This window comes from Odocoileus virginianus, chromosome 7 (genome assembly GCF_023699985.2).
Source record: "Odocoileus virginianus isolate 20LAN1187 ecotype Illinois chromosome 7, Ovbor_1.2, whole genome shotgun sequence".
NCBI lineage: Eukaryota > Metazoa > Chordata > Mammalia > Artiodactyla > Cervidae > Odocoileus > Odocoileus virginianus.
The window spans coordinates 52,039,797-52,058,164 of record NC_069680.1 but is presented as its reverse complement, the minus strand read 5'-3'; the positions used below and the strand labels follow the sequence as shown (position 1 = coordinate 52,058,164).

The 18,368-nt window shown below is 37.4% G+C and overlaps 1 protein-coding gene across 2 annotated transcripts in view; it reads right to left on the bottom strand.

Moving 5' to 3' along the window:
- ARID5B (AT-rich interaction domain 5B) overlaps positions 1-18,368 on the bottom strand; it is a 188,961-nt gene that overhangs the window by 141,407 nt on the left and 29,186 nt on the right. For both annotated transcript variants that reach the window (XM_070470711.1, XM_020897782.2), the window contains exon 3: positions 14,526-14,751. In XM_070470711.1, the coding sequence (XP_070326812.1) occupies positions 14,526-14,751 (226 nt within the window). The remainder of the gene's footprint in view (positions 1-14,525; positions 14,752-18,368) is intronic.

Here is an 18,368-nt window from a genome sequence, read left to right as displayed (position 1 = left end):
TCAACAGGTGATCAATATAAAATTATTAACGAGATATATTTTTTATGCTAAGTTTTTGACACCTGGTGTGTATTTTACACTTACAGCGTATCTAACGTGCATGCTAAATAATTCAGTTAAAGTGATACAGTCCTACCAAAGCAATAAAGTTATGTTTAACGAAGAAAATTTTACACCGCTTTAGTTTTTAATTTCAAACTGAAATTAATTAAAGTTAAAAACTCAGTTCCTCGGCTGTAGTAGTCACATCCCAGGGCCCAACAGCTCTGTGTGGTCAGTGCCGACCATGCGGCACAGCACAGTTCTAGGCTACTTAACAGGAGCTGACAAGGTGGCTTGCAAAAGAATGTCCACAGAGTGAGATCTTATACTTAAAGCAAGACAATTTACACACGTGCACACAAACAGGTAACTAGAGGAGTAACTACTGATCACTAGCAGGGTGTTAATTCTGGGAGGAGAGGAATAAGAATGGACGTAAAGGAGGACTTTTTAGGTTTAAAATTTTTGTATAAAAAGTAAAATTAAAAGGGAAAAACAGATTGAAGTATCTCATTTTCTTTAAATAGAAGACATAGTTACACCCTGAGAGTGAGACAACTTAGATATCTTTAGATAAGGGCTACTAGAAAGGTAGTGAAACCAGCAGGCATGCTGTATAAGGAATGTAGATTGAGGGTGTTTGTGTTTGACCTGGAGAATGGAAAATTGGAGATATGGGCAGTTATTTTCAAATATTTGAAATGCTATTAAGAAAACAAAAATTTGATTTGTTCTCTGTTGTCTCAGAGAACAGCACCAAAGACAACAGAATATCATTAGTACAATTGCTTATGTGATAAACCATGCATTTCTCATTTAATTCATCAAAAGAAAGAATTTCTAGCACAGAGACAGATAAAAGATGGGATGGAACTGTAAAGTCATGAGTTTCCTCAATCACTGAAAATATTAAAAAGTCAACTAATTTCTGCAGAGGACATTTAAGAAGTACTAAGTACAGAAAAGAAGTCATAACTAGAATTCTGTAACTAGATTATCAATCCTGATATTTTATTATTGTGTGAGATTTACCATTATCCAAAGGGCATGTGTGAAATATTACAAATGTTCACCCAACATTCAATTTTATTCTCCTTCTAAGAATGCTGTATGATTACGTATCCTCACTTCTCAGAAGTAAAACACGACCAAGGAATTAATCTCTTTGTTGATTAATGAAATGTGAGTAGAAGCTGATGCCTGATACTGCATGTTTCTATATTTAGGTTGCAACTGTCCACTCTACTTTCTTGGGGAAGAAAATAGCATTTCTTAAAGTTTACTTTTCTAAAGGAAAGAGGAAAGAACACTAATGTTCTTGAACTGACTAAACACTCCCCCATATGTGATCTAATCTAATCTTCCCCAGTTCCCTGAGATAGGTATTAACTGTTTTACAGATAAGCAATCAAAGTAGAATTAAAAATTTTAGGGTCATGCAGCTTACAGAGCAAGGATTTGAATTCAAGTCTGTCTTATTTCAAAGTTCATGCCACGGAGGTTTAGTACAGCGGTCAGAAAGAAGCCACCCTGAGAATGGCAGTTCCTGTGTTTGCACATTCTTCTAAATTTTTGATTGAAAACATTAATACAAAACAATGGAAACTAAATGAGTATTCTCAATGTAAAAAACAAAAAAAGAAAGAAACCCACACAGAGGCTGCACATGTGAAAGCCTATATTTACACACAGCCATCACGTGATAGGTAATTAGCCAGGTAACTATAGGTTTTTCTCTGCTAGAAAAGTATATGTTTCATCATGCTTTGAAATCTGCCTTATTATCAGCATTGCTGTGAAAACAATGTTTTATTCCTTATTGAGTGAATAGGCCAGGAATGGAACATTATTTTTGTAGAAACTAAGAGAATACTTTTCTTTGTGAACCAAAGAAGTGGAACGGGTGGTTGGAAGGTGGAAAATATCCTCCACCATGATTGGGGCGTAATCATCATAATTAAGTGAGGTTAGGATTAAAACAGTACAACTGCCTAGAATAAGAAGTATTAGATATCTTACTAAAACCATTTCTTTAATAACTTGTCACCTAAAAAGAAAAAGATTGCAAACAAGCTGATGATTAGGGGGGAAAAAAAAAAAGATAAGGCAAAGCAAGTCCAGTCTGGCTTTGTTTATTTCCCTGTATGTTTTTGTCACTGCTATAATTCTGACACATGACATAGATTCTCTTGAGGAGGAGAGGAATTAATAAATGTCAGTATTAATATGTAAAATGTCCACATACAAACTCCTACTAGAACACTACTGAAAATCCCTAGGCTAGCAAGCTAGCTTTGAACATGTTCGAAAGCTCTCAGCAAATTTCCTTGAGTCAGTCTATAGACATAATATGTGTAATCTGTGTGCGCTCAGTCATGGCCAACTCTTTGTGACCCCTATAGTGGACTACAAATGAAGCCAAAAATAGAAACGAAATACTACAAGTATAGTCATCTCTTCTTGGTATCTGTGGGGGACTGGTTTCAGACACCCTCCCCGGCCCCCACCTCCCGGATACCAAAACCCAAGGATGCTAGTTTCTTATATAGAATGGTAGAATATTTGCAGATAACCTACACACATCCTCCTTTATACAACTGACCCTGAACAATATGGGTTGGACCTGCACAGGTCCACTTACACAGGAACCCAAGGCTGGCTGGATCCATGGGCATAAGGAACTAGGAAAACGGAGGAACTGCAGCAGAAGGCCAAGTATAAGTTATACTGAGAGTTTCGACTGCACAGAGGGTTAGCACCCTAACACGCGTGTGGTTCAAAGATCATCCCTAGATGAGCTGTAACACTTAATACAATGTAAATGCTAAGTAAATAGTTGCTGGAATGGGGCAAATTCAAGTTTCACTCTTTGGAAGTCTCTGAAGGTTTTTTTTCCTTCTTTTCTGAGTGCTTTCCCCGAGGTTGGTTGAATCCATGGATATGGAACCCACAGATGTGGAGGGCTAACTTTACATTGCTTCTCCTTCTGGGTACCAACAAGAAGCCCCTCCACTAGAGGGTGTCCTAGGAAGTGCCAGAGAAGAACTCAAGTCAACCACCAAATCCACACAGGTGTCCCCATCACGCAAAGAATGCCAGAGATTTCAGAGGAGGTTGATCATAAACGTTGCATGTTTACTTAACCTACTAAATATAGCTTTGAAGTTAGAAAGCCTACAGGATAGTTAGGACTGTTACTGGGAAGATAAGGCAAACACATAATATACTGCTTTATATTGCTAGTTATAGCATAAGGTGCTCAATCAGGTGGTAGAGACACTATGTGTGATAAGAGCTCCGTAAGCAGGGGAAATCCTTTGAGCTGGATGCTGAACAAGGCTTCAGGGGCTTAAACTGAATCTTAATGAAAAGAGAGAATTCCTTCAGGTAAGAATTCTGGAAGGGGCATTCCAAGAATGAGTAAAGTATGAGACTTACTGGAGGGCTGGGGAGCAGGGGAGTGGGTGCATGTGGTTGAAAAGAAAGAAGACCAGGCAGTTAGACTAGTTAGGCTAAGGCAAGAGGTTTACATAAGTGATAGGAGATAAGAGAGAGATAGGTTCTCTTAACTTTCTGTGTGCACTTTGAGCTGGCAATTCTACCTCTACAAACGTATGAGGAAACAGTCATGGATGTGGGCAGAGTTACAAGAATTTCAGACTTTGTGGGAAAACAGAAGCAACTGAAATGTCCAAACAGAAACACATCTACAGTGAAACGTTATGCAGGCAGAAAGAAACAGTGGAGATAGAGTGGTTTATAATATGGGGGTACTGTCACAATACACCTGTAACAAATTTAAATGGGAGAGGGGCAGGCATTTTACTTTTATAGGGAAAAAGACTATACATATTAATTCATACCTAAAAACACATTCATATAGATTAGAATATTGATATAAGAAGTGCTAACAATAGTTACTTCGGAGGGGGAGGAAAAGCAGCAACATGTCTTTCTGTACTTTGTTGTATTGCTTGCATTTTCTAACATGAACACGGATCATACTGGCAATCAGAAAAACAACAATGAACGATAACAATATTTAACACAAAAGAAGGACTCTCCAAGTGGTCCAGTATTAATACTTTCAACTTTCAACTCAGGGAGTGTGGGTTAAAACCCCGGTCGGGGAGCTAAGATCTTACATGCCTTGGGGCCAAAAAAACAGAACATAAACCAGGAGTAGTGTTGTAATAAAGTCAGTAAAGACTTTAAATTTGTCCACATCAAAAACACGTGAAAAAAAAAATAAGAAAGAAAAAAAAAATCTGGGGTTTGGGGCTGAATAGTTTACTGGGTGCTTGCCTACAACACCTGCCTCTTATCCAGTAGGCATGAAGTTACAAAGAAAGGGGGACTACAGGCTGAAAGTCAGTATTTTTAAAGGGTCAGAAGCATAAAAGATGCTGCTGCTGCTGCTAAGTCGCTTCAGTCGTGTCCGACTCTGTGCGACCACATAGACGGCAGCCCACCAGGTTCTGCTGTCCCTGGGATTCTCCAGGAAAGAACACTGGAGTGGGTTGCCATTTCCTTCTCCAATGCATGAAAGTGAAAAGTGAAAGTGAAGTCGCTCAGTCATGTCCAGCTCTTCGCGACCCCACGGACTGCAGCCTACCAGGCTCCTCCGCCCATGGGATTTTCCAGGTGAGAGTACTGGAGTGGGTTGCCATTGCCTTCTCCATAAAAGATGCTAGAAATGCTTTAAAAATTGTTAGGTTGGTGAAAAAGTAATTGCAGTTTTGCAATGTTGAAATTTGCCATTTGATACTGGAATACATTCTTAAATGTGGTTATGTCATACCTCATTTTAATGCACATTTCTTGCTTTATGTTTTTTGCTAATGAATTGTTACTTGCTGTATATTTTCTATGTATTGTAGACCATAGAAATGATGTTTGGCAAAAAGCAAATTCGAGCAGTTTTCTAAACCAAATTCAAAATGGGTCATAAAGCAGCAGAGACAGCTCTCAACATCAACAACACATTTGGCCCAGGAACTGCTAATGAATGTACAGTGCAGTGATGGTTCAAGAGCCTTGAAGATAAGAAGCACAGTGGCCAGCCATCAGAAGTTGACAATGACCAACTGAGAGGATCATCAAAGATTACCTTCTTACAACTACATGAGAAGTTGCCAAAGAACTCAATGTCAACCATTCTATGTTGTTTGGCATTTGAAGTAAACCAGAAAGGTGAAAAAGTTTGATAAGTGGGTGTCTCATCAGCTGACCACAAATTAAAAAAAATTGTTGTTCTGAAGTGTTGTCTTATGCTATGCAACAACAACAAACCATTTCCCAATTGGATTGTGACATGCAACAAAAAGTGGATTTTAGACAACCACTGGCAATGACCAACTCAGTGGTATGACTGAGAAGAAGCTCCAAAGTGCTTCCCAAAGCCAAATTTGCACCAAAAAAGGGGGTCATGGTCATTGCTTCATGATCTGCTCCCACTCTGATCCACTATAGCTTTTTGAATCCCAACAAAACCATGACATCTGAGAAGTATGCTCAGCAAATCAATGAGATGCACCAAAAACTACAATGTCTGCAGCCAGCACTGGTCAACAGAAAGGGCCCAATTCTTCTCCACAACAATACCCAAACACACAGCACACAACCAACACTTCCAAAGTTGAACAAATCGGTCTACAAAGTTCTGCCTCATCTACCATATTCACCTGACCTCTCCCCAACTGAAGCATCTTGACAACTTTTTGCAGGGAAACTGCTTCCACAACCAGCAAGAGACAGAGAATGCTTTCCAAGAGTTTGTTGAATCCTGAAGCGCAGATTTTTACGCTACAGGAGTAAACAAACTTATTTCTCATTGGCAAACATGTGTTGATTGAAATGGCTCCTGTTTTGATTAATAAAGATGTGTCTGAGTCTAGTTATAATGATTTAAAATTCAGACTGAAACCACAATTACTTCGGCACCAATCTAATAAAAAGCAAGTGGAAAGGTCCAAAGAAAGAGAATTCAAGGCCAGGCACATCTCTGGGATTTTAGGGGGAAACAAAAAGAGGCCACTGAAGTCCAGCACACTAGCTGAAAATACACAGGGCAAGGCAACTAAAAAAACCCCAAATCCACAGCACTGTTTTTTTCAAACCCCACTGTGCGTAAAGCATTTTGTAAAGCCTCTGAAAACCCACTATTACTCCAATCTGTCCTAAATAAATATATTCATTAAAATGGGGTAAAAGTTCAAACCTCAAATTTCCTCAGAAGTGACCTGTACAAACTACAGACTTAAACACACAATGTTAGAGGAGAGAAGAGGAGTGGGTCTTTGACATTTAGGAAAATTACTGTTTTGCAATAAAACCTCACATTTAAAGTACTTGAAAGACAAATGAGCAATTGGAAAGAATCAGCATCAATACTAAAGAGAATTAAGCCTAAATGTCCAAATCAAATACATGTTCACAAAGCCCTCTGGAATAGCTACATCAATTCACATGTTGGATGTATATACTACTGGACTCCACGGTGATGCTATCATGGCAACAGCTATAATAATGGCCTATAATCAGTAATTCATCAGTAGTAGCTAAAGAGATGAGAGGTGGGATGCAAACAAAAGTATTTTAGAGTTACAATAAAAGAAAAGCACATTGCACTTCCAGCTCAAGGGGAATGTTGAATCAAACTTCATTTTTAAAGCACATTTGAGGCACAGTGTTGCACTGTTCAAGGGTATTTAACAGACCACGTGGACCAGTCAGTTTGTTCTTCACAGCAGGCTCCTATCACCAGATGCAGATAGAAGTATTGCTCCAAGTAGGCCAGTCTGTCTATAATACCAGATATTTATGAGTTTGTAAGAAGCCAAGGCTGCCTAAGAGATTTTCCAAAAGACCCTGGGTATGCAATCAGAAACTAAAGGTGGTATATATATATAGCAAGGGACTCAGACCACAGCTGAATTTCTTTCATCTTTGGTAATCTTCCCATCAGATGGTGACTACCAGAGATATTTCACTGTGAAATTCACATTTCTATTAATGAGACTGAAACAAAAGTATGGGCTGGTTGCCTTCTCCATCATGGTCTTTTTTTATCATAGATATGGCCATATACCAGAAAACAGAAAATGAAAAAAAAAAAAGGCAAGAACAGCTAGAGTCCAGAAGGATGATAATGAACTAAACTAACACATACGATAATTTAGGGAAGACATGCTGGTCTTTTATCTTATTTGATCAGAACAGCTTAAACAAAGCTGGACTCCAAGCTGGTATTCAACTGTGGCTCTTTATTGAGGCAAATACACTGCAAACCTACCCTAAATGCTACAATATTTAACTATAGGAATTACAGAAGCTTGAAAGGCAAGGAAGTGATACAGAGTCACAAAACCTTCTGCCATATTAGCTGATGATGGTGCTCATTAGATAATAGTCTACATTTAACACTACTGATTTTTTTTTTTGTTAAAGGATAACTAAACTTCAGGAGGTATAGGGATTCAAAAACATCTTTTTCCTCCTTTTTGCCCTGAGGAGTAGAAAGTCAAGGCCATACGGCTTTAGGGAAGATATTCTAATAGTTCTGCCTATGTTGGTCCTATCCGGAGGGTGCCAAGCCTGATGGATAGGCATGGCTTTCTTCCACTGGAAGCCTAGGGTTCTTAGCAGAGATGAGCTTGCAAAATGCAAATGGGTAAGACGGTATAAAAGAACAACCAGAGTATGTCCTGGTGAGTAATTAGGATGGGGAAGGATTCTGAAACCATATCCTGGTGAAAAATTGAAAAATAAAAATGGGATTATTTGCCTAAATAAAGAGAGGATTGAGGATGATCCCAAGGAAAGGGGAAGGAAATAACAAGTGTACCAATGGCCAGCCTGACAATACTATGAAGAGCTCCTAAAAAGCATGAGTTTCTTACTTTGTTCAACTATTGTATCCAAGAGGTGAATGCTGGTAACCTGAATACTAAAAATAACACTGAAGTTCCAATTTCACTTTCTACTTCTGCCCCAACATCTCAAACTCTAAAGTTTAGAGCAAAGTCTTAAATTCTATAAACTTCTCTTCAGTTGACTATCCACCTTAAATCCATTATCAAAAGATGGGAATCTAGTGTTTCAGAAAGCATTCATCACTCTAGGTAACACTAGAAGATCTGAAAGTCAATAAAAATTCCAAATGGAAGGGTCTTACTTGAAATGAGCCTTCAGGAGGGATGGCAGTATGAATATCTAGACAGCAATATCAAGGACCAGCTGTCGACTGGCTCACACACAGATTTCACAGACTTCCCTTCCAGCAGATCTAGCCAAGATGGCTGAGTGCAGACAACATACATCATTGTTATTTATTCAAGACACTTTTTATATGTTCACTTTACCATTATTTCAGGATAGTGTTCAACTCTTTGATTACATGACGAAGCTGAATTTTACCTTTGAAAGGAATGGAATAAACTCCCATCTATGTTCCCAGGTCCTTAGAAAATAGCTTGCCACTACATTGTTCTAAAGCCCTGAATGTCCTGGGGACAGACTCTTGGAAGTGTGAACTTGCTCCTGTCAGAGGTTCTTTGGCCTGTCACTTGACGATGAAATGAAGCAACCTTTTGAAGAAACAGCCATGTTGGCACGCATGTGGACAGCATGCCTCTCCTATGTTTGTTGTGCTAGAATTAGATTGTTTAAAGAAGGCATGGTTCACACAACAATATTGTTGGAGGAGCCTGTGACAAAATCCTTTGGAAATTATCTTTACAAATTTCTGATAAGCTTCAAGTGTAATTGATTTGTATTTTGAACTCAAGGACCCTGTAAAGGCTAATTTGTTTCAGTGAAGAGGCCCTTCTGTAGGGATTCCTCATGATATCCACAAACAGCATAGTTCAACAATATATCATCCAAGAAATTTCCCACGTTTCTATCTTAAGAAAAAAAATAGTCTGGTAGTTCAGCAATGGAAGTTAAAATATAAACAACAAATACCCTCAGAAGACTGTTTAACATACAAACAAAATTTACATCTAGGAAGGAAGTAAGGATAAAAGAAAAGGATTGTCTTAGTAAGAATCATGTCTTCAATCCTAAGAAGTTCATTAGATGTCTCCGGTGAAAAATACTTACTATGACAAACTGTCAGCACCTTAGCATGCTTCTTATTAGAGACATTTATACTGTTTTCTGCAGCACAAAGCGAGAATCCTTCCCATAGCCACATCCTGGGAAGCAGCTTGACATATCAAACTCACAGCTAAGTTGAAACAACCATTTGAAATAAAAAGCCTCCAGAAATTCCAAGCAAAGACTACAGTCAACTTCTAACTAAAAATACTAGAAAAGACACCACACCTCACTGGCCACTGTGGCCCAGCTTATTTACACAGAATTTAAGAGGAAAAGTGTTATATAAAATATAAATACATGTTTTTACATAAACATAAAAATATATATTTGTATTCTTTCTCCATATAGATGTATATATAATATATACAAAGTGTATGTGTATATATAAAATATATATAAGTAAAAGCAAGAACCTAAAGGATTTTAATAACAGTCTTCTATTAAGGCAGATAGTGAGAGCGTAAACCCTGCCCCAAATCACCAGAACATGAGATTAGGGATGTTCTTAAGAGACAAGTTAGCTAATATTATACCGCCTAGCTCCCTTTGATATAGAACCTCCTTCTCATAATAATATGATGATGACAAAACCATCTCAGACTTCAGCTTCACAAATGCTTCCATATACACTTTTTTCTCAGTCTATCTTCTCAAAAAACAAAGCACACACTATTATCCATTTCACACATGAGGGACCTGAAGGTGTAAACACACAGTGACTTGTACCCCGAGTGACGTCTCCAGGGCAGGAAGAGCTAAGATTCTCCTGACCTCCAAACCAAGACTCCTTTATGCTGACAATGCTATCTATTCCCCAAGGTACAGTAGAAGTCTCAACAACAGAAGAGACCCGGGAAGGCACTCTTTCTCAATTTGATGGGACTCTAGAAACAGAAATCGAACTGAAGGAACCCCCATCATTAAATTCAGCCTTACCCACACCCACATCTTTTGGTCTCTTTTCTCAATTTCAGCTCAGATTCCCCTATCTTTTCTTTCTTTTTCTAGAGACACATTTGGAGATGAAACCATTCATAGCTGTCCATTCACAGACAATTTGTGGCAGCATAATTGACAATGAGTCTGCTGCAAAAAAAAAAAAAGAAAAAGAAAATGCTGCTTTAATAACCTTGGCCTAAAATACGTTCTGTTGTATGCCTCAAAGGGTTTCAATAAAAAGTCAACCTGTAGAGACATATTTTCTTGGCTTAAACAACAATCCAAAGCATATAAATGTAGTCCAACTATAATGACATATTTATAGGCCAATAAAGCTTACACTGCAGCTTTCATACTTCACTTAAAGGAACTCTGTAAGAAGCAGTGTTATATAAAATAATTTGATTTTTTTTCAAACTTTAGCCCAAGGAATAAAAAAATTGCAAGTATGCTATGTTTAACTGATAGTGTTTATATTCCTTAGTTGCTAAAAGTTTCGTAAAATGAAATAATTCTTCATTTGACTAGTTCCAACTGCCATACCAAATATGGGTATCAGGTCCACTTTATTACAAACGCTAAGTACTGTAATTCTAAAGACAAAAATAAATAACTAGAGGCTTGTATAGTGAATGATTTAATCAACCCGATTCTTCTGGAAAAACAGGTTCCTGTGTTCATTATGCTTATGAATAATACATTCCTTAACCCTTCTATTTTAACATAGTTATTTTTTTCCCTCCTTTTTCTATAAACTTCAGTATGAAACTGTCTGAAAGAAGGTAAAATATTTCATTGAGTAAAGTCACAATTTGAATTGGTTTCATATTGAACTTTCTTTCTTTGAAAAGGACAAAGAAGGGGGAAAGGGACGAGTGTACTCGCACATCTCAGAAGTGTTTTTTTAAGATTATTACTTTCCACACTATCTAGATCTGCAGTTTTAGTCATCATTTACGATCTTAAATAGGTTTTGTTTCTTTTTTTTTAAAAAGCAAACATGACATCCGCAAATATTGTCCCTGAAGGGCAAGGGGATTAAAAAAATGAAAGAGTAGTGATTTGATGATTTGAGTCAGAGCACTTATTGGAAGCTGCCATTTGGGGCAGAGTTTCTCTTTATGGAGTATTAATTTGTTGGCAGAAACACATTTGTGAGAACATTCTTTTTTCTTTTTTTTTTCTTTTTTACTATTCAGAGAGACAGGAAGTGACAAACTGGGATTAAAGGGGACTTATTCTAACTAAACATTGAACAAGAAGAGTTCTTTAAATAGCTTTTATATGGTAAAATCCCTTCTTTAAGAGTCAACCAAATTATTTTGTTTTTATTGATATTTTAATATTGCAAAATAGTTCAGTCAGAAAAATAACACACTGGAGTTTTACTTTATCCACGGGAAGGTGAGATCAGTCTATTCTTTCCTTACTTCTGCTAGACAAAAAGAGGGAGGGGGTCTTAAGTAATCTCAGAGTTCATCTTCTTTCCCTGGTAAGAACAATGAGGAGCTGGAAGGGTTCTACAGAAGGAAAAACCTAATAAGTGTGTGAACTTCCATCAACAATGTGGTATTGGAAGTGGTTTCAGTGTGGCCAAGAGAAAGGGAGATAAGAAAACCACTGTGTAGAAAGAAAAGTGCAGACAACAAATATTTTGATGCTGCAGACAGAGAAAGTAAGAGGTTGAAGAGAAAGTTGTTGGGACAGAAATGCACATGGCAAAGGACACCCCCAATCTCCCCAATATAAATCCTCACAATGTAGACTTGCAACCCTTAGATCAAGCAGATAATGGAAACTCATTACATTAAGGAAAGTTTTTGTTTCTCTTTCCACATTATTACAACACAGTGTGCATTCCAATTACAAAAGCTATTTGTCTCAAATTCCCCACAGTTCATACCAACTAAGTAGAATTTCAAGGCCCCAAATTCTATCCTTAAAGAGGTATTTTACATTAAAAAAAGAGAGAAAAATACACAGTGTTCCTTATTCTTCAGAGGGCTTTCCCAGTCAAATCTCCTGTTGCTTATTTTCCCTTCCTCTGCACTAATCATAGAACTGTTTCCCAAATGAGACCACCTCCAACCCCCCCAAAAAATCAGTCTTCTAGAGATACTTTTATCAGGTCACATTCCTTGGCCTTGCCTCAATCTTACTGAATGAAGAATCTGGGAAAACTGGCCTCAGCAATCAGTATTATTTAAAAAATTTCTCTAAGTGAGTCTAACGAACAACAAGATTTAAAAACCACTAAGTACTTTGAATATGCACTATAAACCAATTTCTTCTGGAATCAATTATTAAAAAGTTACATTATGGACATTTTTAGAATTCAGGAAGATCAAAACCTCTAAATGTCTTGATGAAATTAAGAAGTTGGGTTTCTTTTCATTCATTAATAATTTTAAATATAAAAACAGCTCTGCTATAAATACTCTTGTTTATATGTGTGACATCAAGCTTAACCATTTACACATCCTTTTGTCCCCCATGGGTTTCCTGTTTAGTTTTTTATTAGTAACAGTATATTTCATAACTTAAAAAAAAAACAAACAAACAAAAGGAAGGTTTTAATGTTAAGAAAAACATAAGACAATAGCAATACAGTTTAGATCATATATTAGGCAAGTAACACAACAGCTGTATTATTCAGCATTACCACATGTCAGAAGACTAGTCACATGTGTTCATAAAATTGGCCTTTGTAACAGCCTATATAAGAAAATCAGTTTAAAAAAAAAAGGAAAGAAAGAAAAGAAAGAAATTCTTTGGTTTTAAAAACCAATAGATTAATAATTTTCTCTAAATGTGCACATGACAACTGGGCCACCATGACCAAAATATTATTGTCTGACATCTAACAAAAGATGCCAAGAAACTGTTGATTATTAAACTCAAACTGCAAGAAAATATTAATGCTATTCCCAAAATACAGCATAGCTCATCACAAACGAGAATCACACAAAAGACAAGTCAGTTACCGGTGTTATTTAGTCTCATTATGCCAATTAAAATAGTCTAAGTTTGTTGTAGTAGTTAAAATCTAGGTTAAAAGAAAAAACAGGAAGTTGTCACATTAACGCATAAAATAGGGCTATGAAAATCAGCATTGTGCTAGAATGAAAGAAAAAGATGCTTTAATATGTTAAAAGTGAAGTTCCTCTTTGCCTAAAGAGGAAATAACTGGTCTAAATCAGAGGTCAACAACGTTGGTCTTGAGCAATGCTAGGAAAGTAAGTCAGTGAACGCTACCCCCGAGACACAAAAGAGAAAAAAACAGGAAAGGACACAAAAAATTCACTGGAGAAGACAGTGTTAAGAAAAAGCAACAGAATAAATTATAGAGCTCCTTCCATACACCAATATATACCTATCACTGGGTGTTACATCTCCCAGTGACCCTGAAAAGTTTTCACATTTTCCAGGCTTGGAGGTTAATTTGCCCAAGTCTACACAGCTAAGTAAGCAACAGAGGCAGGATTCAAACACTAAACAAAATAATGACACTGAATCCCAAATTCTCCTTTAAAGCTGTAGTGGAATAGGGGAAGGAAGGAAAGAAAAAACCACATAGTTGATGGTGACCACTGAACACTAAAAATTCTTGGGGGACCTAGGCCAGGAGTTGCCAACCAGAGATTCCCTTGTTCTGACATTGCCCCCTTGATTCACATTAAGTAATTCATCTGTCTTCCTCATTTTGCTTTCCTGACACAGTCCTAATAAATGTCATATTATCTACTCAAAACAAATATTTAAACTCTCCACTCATTCAATTTTGGGTGCCTCAATTAAGACTTACTCTTTGACAGCAACTGAAAGTGAAAGTGAAAGTCACTCAGTCGTGTCCAACTCTTCGCGACCCCAAGGACTGTATAGTCCACGGAATTCTCCAGGCCAGAATACTGGAGTGGGCAGCCTTTCCCTTCTCCAGGGGATCTTCCCAACCCAGGGGTCGAACCCAGGTCTCCCACATTGCAGGTGGATTCTTTACCAGCTGAGCCACAAGGGAAGCCCAAGAATACTGGAGTGGGTAGCCTGTCCCTTCTCCAGAGGATCTTCTTGACCCAGGAATCCAACCGGGAACTCCTGCATTGCAGGCGGATTCTTCACCAACGAGCTATGAGGGAAGCTACTGGAAGCTGCTAAATGCTATGTGTTATATCATCCAGTTTCTAGCACAGGGCTCCATAAATAGAAGGTCTTGTGATCCAACAGGTAACATCCATTTCTTACACACCCAGTCATCTATCCATTCATAATCCCAGGTTCCTTTGAGATTAAAGAAATTACATATGTATACATATATATGTACACACACACACACACACACACACACAGATATGAATGACAGGGTTTCCAGAAAAACCTACAATAAAAGAAGTGGTTACTGTATGTGCCCACATGTTAGATTTAGAAATACAAAGGATAATTACCAAGGTCAGCTTTTTCCTTGAGAACGTCTTTGAAGTTGAGTCCACTGTTCAAGGTTGACTGCCGGTACTTCAGCAGCGCTTCCTTCTGTCCATTCCTTCCCGGGGACTCCGTTTTCACTGGCCCAGCCTGGAGACCACATCTCCACTTGGAGAAGTCAGAATGTACCCACTTGACCAGGTCTTCAAGCTTCACGATCACCTTTTCGGAAACAGCAATGACTTCATCCTACAAGAGGTAGTTGGGAGAGAACAACAGTATTGGTGGTTCTGAAGTAAATAATACATTTTTCAATAAAGCCCATCTGAAATACCATTTGAGTAGTTTAATCTAATGTGAGCAGACAATGTGTTTTTTTGGTGACAGAGGACCTTCAATAACTCACTTCATTTCAAAGGTTTTTCATCGCTTGTGGTCTAGCTAAGGTGTAATTTATAGGATTTTTTTGTTATGTGCTTAGAAAATGTCCAAAAATTGGTCAGTAATTCTAATAGCGATTTTTAATGCTAGTTGCCAAAGCTCAGTCTCCCTTTTTGACCACTTGGGTGAAAGCTAATTTTTAGGTGCCATTAATTACAAAAGTAAAAAAGCGAGAAGTAGATGACTAATGGTTAGCCTGTCTCTATATAAATGGTCTAAGTAAATCTGGGATTCTTGGAACTCTGACTCACCCCCAAATTCCTATGTTTATGGTACATTTTCCCTTGGCTTATACACAAATATTGAATTTAACTTTTGTCCTAAAATTAAATAAAACTGTGATGTAATCCCAAAAGAAATACTTCATAAATGTTATGTGCTTCCCACTGAAAGAAACTTACACATTCTCAAGTTTCTTAAAAACTTTGTAAGTTGAGAAATGAACTGATTTTTTCTCTTAATACATATGGGGTAAGAGGCAAGAGGGCGGGTGAGGAGAGAGCCTTTGAATCTAAGAAAAGTAGTTGAAACTTAAGTTTCTCCTATGGATCATAAATTTGAATTTTAAGCATCTTCAATTGCTTCCAGGAAACAACCAACTTTTCTGACTCAGAATTAATCCAACAAGATATTTAATAGATATCTATCCATGGAGCAAAGGAGGGCCTCTCTTTCCTGAAGATTCTTTGGAAAAGGCTTAAGAAGATCTTCTCACTGGGTTTAAAGTTAGATTATTTGAAGCATTTGACATTTCAACTTGAACTGACTTCTTTCATTTCTTTTACTTCACATTTCTGAAGAAAGCTGAGCTGTGAAAACCCCTAAGCTTACAAAATCTTAGAAATATTTTTGACAAACAACAACAGGAAGATGTCTCTGAGCTATTAAACAAAGGGAATTCACAAGTGATTTTGGCTAATTTTTCTATAAAGCATGACTCTTTCCTTCTTCTCTCCCACCTACACACACACACACACACACACACACACACACCCTGTACACACTACTCCCAAGCAAACAAAAGAGGGTTTATTAAGATAAGCTTCATACAGTAAAAAAGCCCTGGATTTGAAAACATTTAGTCTTTTTAAAATGTTTTAAGGTAGGATCTAAAATTTCACTTTTCCTCATCCAGTTCCAAGCTGCCTCTGAGAAGAGTTTGTTAGGTAGCAGCAAAATAACAAATCTCGATCAAAAATGAAAAGTAAAACTTTTGTAATGGAATCCTTTCCCTTATCATGATTAAATATGAACTTCCACTAAATAGGAGACAAAGCGGGAACTGTTTTTATCTTCTGCTCAAGAAAAAAAAAAGTCAATACTTTATAAACAATGGGGCATATTACAAAGTACCATTTCAATGGATGATTTCACTCAGACTCACTACACCATCCTCTTGAAATAAAAGATCTGTAGTTGTCACGCATTTTATAGCTATTACATGGTGATTATTAAATGCCAGAATAAAAATTCAGGCTGGGTATTGTTTCAAAGCATATGGGAACAGCTTCTGGAAAGGGCAAACCAGAAATCAAGTTTAGAATATACTGGAAAATAATTAAGTATCATGGTATACAAGGCTCAACATTAGCAAAAATGGAATTTGGCAACAGTTTTACCAAATATGGTTCCCTAGAAGAGACAAGTCTGGAGATGAGTGTTATTTTCAAATAGCTCTAACTATGATCAAATGATTATCATTTCAATTACCAGTTGCTTCAGATCTTTTCCAAGAAATGGCATGACTAGCTCTGGCTGGCTTCCAACACCCGCCAAACAAATCGTTTATTAACCAAGAGAAAATACAATCCTTATGATGTCATTGATGAATAAACCCATCTTTCAAGATTCAGTCTATAGATTTAGTCTTCCTTCCTCTTTCTCTCTGAAACAGGCTTTCTGAGTACTATGTATATACACAATACATAAAAATAAATGCAGGAATTCAAATAAACACATATTAGCCATAAACCCAAGTTTGGATTAATTGTGAAACCACCAGTATGTCTCACTGTGGATTCAGAGAAACTAGCCCTACAACATTGTCAAATGCCAGGATTTAGAACGAGATCTGATAAGCAGAGGAGGGGGAAGAAACTAAACAACCCCAAAGAGCAAAACAGCCAAAACATATACAGAAAGCGTCTCAGCTAACATTACTCTGTATACACAGTGGCACAAATCACGTGTTTGTATTTACTATTCTGTGCCAGCGCTGACTGAAGTTCCTAATACCATTCTTGGGCAAGTCTCTATGTCTAAGAAGAGAATTTCAATAAGCTCATTTAATGATTACATTAGCTCTCTGCAAACCAAAAATTAGCACTAGATAAGTATTGCTGACTTACTCTCATAAACATAAAGAAATACACTATTATTCTATTAACACACCTTAGCTCTTTTAACCCAGAACCGAATCAATATTTATATAGACTGAGTTGGGACACTTTCTAAGTTCATATCCCCTTTCATCATTGCTTTAAGCTGCCTATTTCTGTCATTTGGATTTTGTTTCTCCAACTGTGTAGTAACAGCATACTCAATCACGGATTCCTCTAAGTCAAAGGAGATCATCTGGTCATATATCAGCCAGCTCATGTGTGTGGCTGGCCGCTCCAAGTGTTGTACAAATTGAGAAATTTTACACAAAGTCTCCAGACTTCTAACTCCTCTTATAAAATAAAATAAAGTGACATCTGAAAAAAACTAACCCAGAAAATCCCTCTCAAAACAGAAAAGTTGAAACTGAGTAAGAGCTGCTTTCTTTAGATGGAATGCAAGCCCTCTGGTTTGCCACTGACCCCACCACTCCCTGTCAACTTCCATTCAGCCCACCGTTTCCATACCTGCCTGGCCCCTTGGACAGGCACCCATCATTTAAACTTCCATGCCCTAATTTATCCCACCTCCGTCACTTCAATGTTGAGGACAGTAAGACTCAGTGACATGTCCTACTGCCAACTGCAGGTGGAAGTTGGACAAGAATCCAAGTTTCCTATCTGCCCACACGGCATTCATCCTGGACTCTGGAGCCAGATTGCCTGGGTTCAAATCCCAGCCCTGCAATTTACTCCCAATTTACTCACTGGCCAACTTTAACTTTATTGTGCTTCCATTTTTTAAACACACATTTTTTAAAATTTTAAAGTTTAGTAATACTGTCTATCTCTGATGGTAATGGTGAGGATTAAATTTGTCAACATAAATGAAGTGGTATGTCACATCATTGTCCTTGTTTCTCTGAATTAGTGTTTTCCAAATAGTACCACACAGAGATGAGTTTAGATGGTTCGTGGATAAATCTTTTAAAATTCAATATAACTTACTCATTGCATATTTATTCTTGTAGTAACTTTCCACTTATGGGGAAGTGGTACTGCGCTTCCCATTTATAGGAGATACAGAAAGTTTCTTTTTTAAAAATT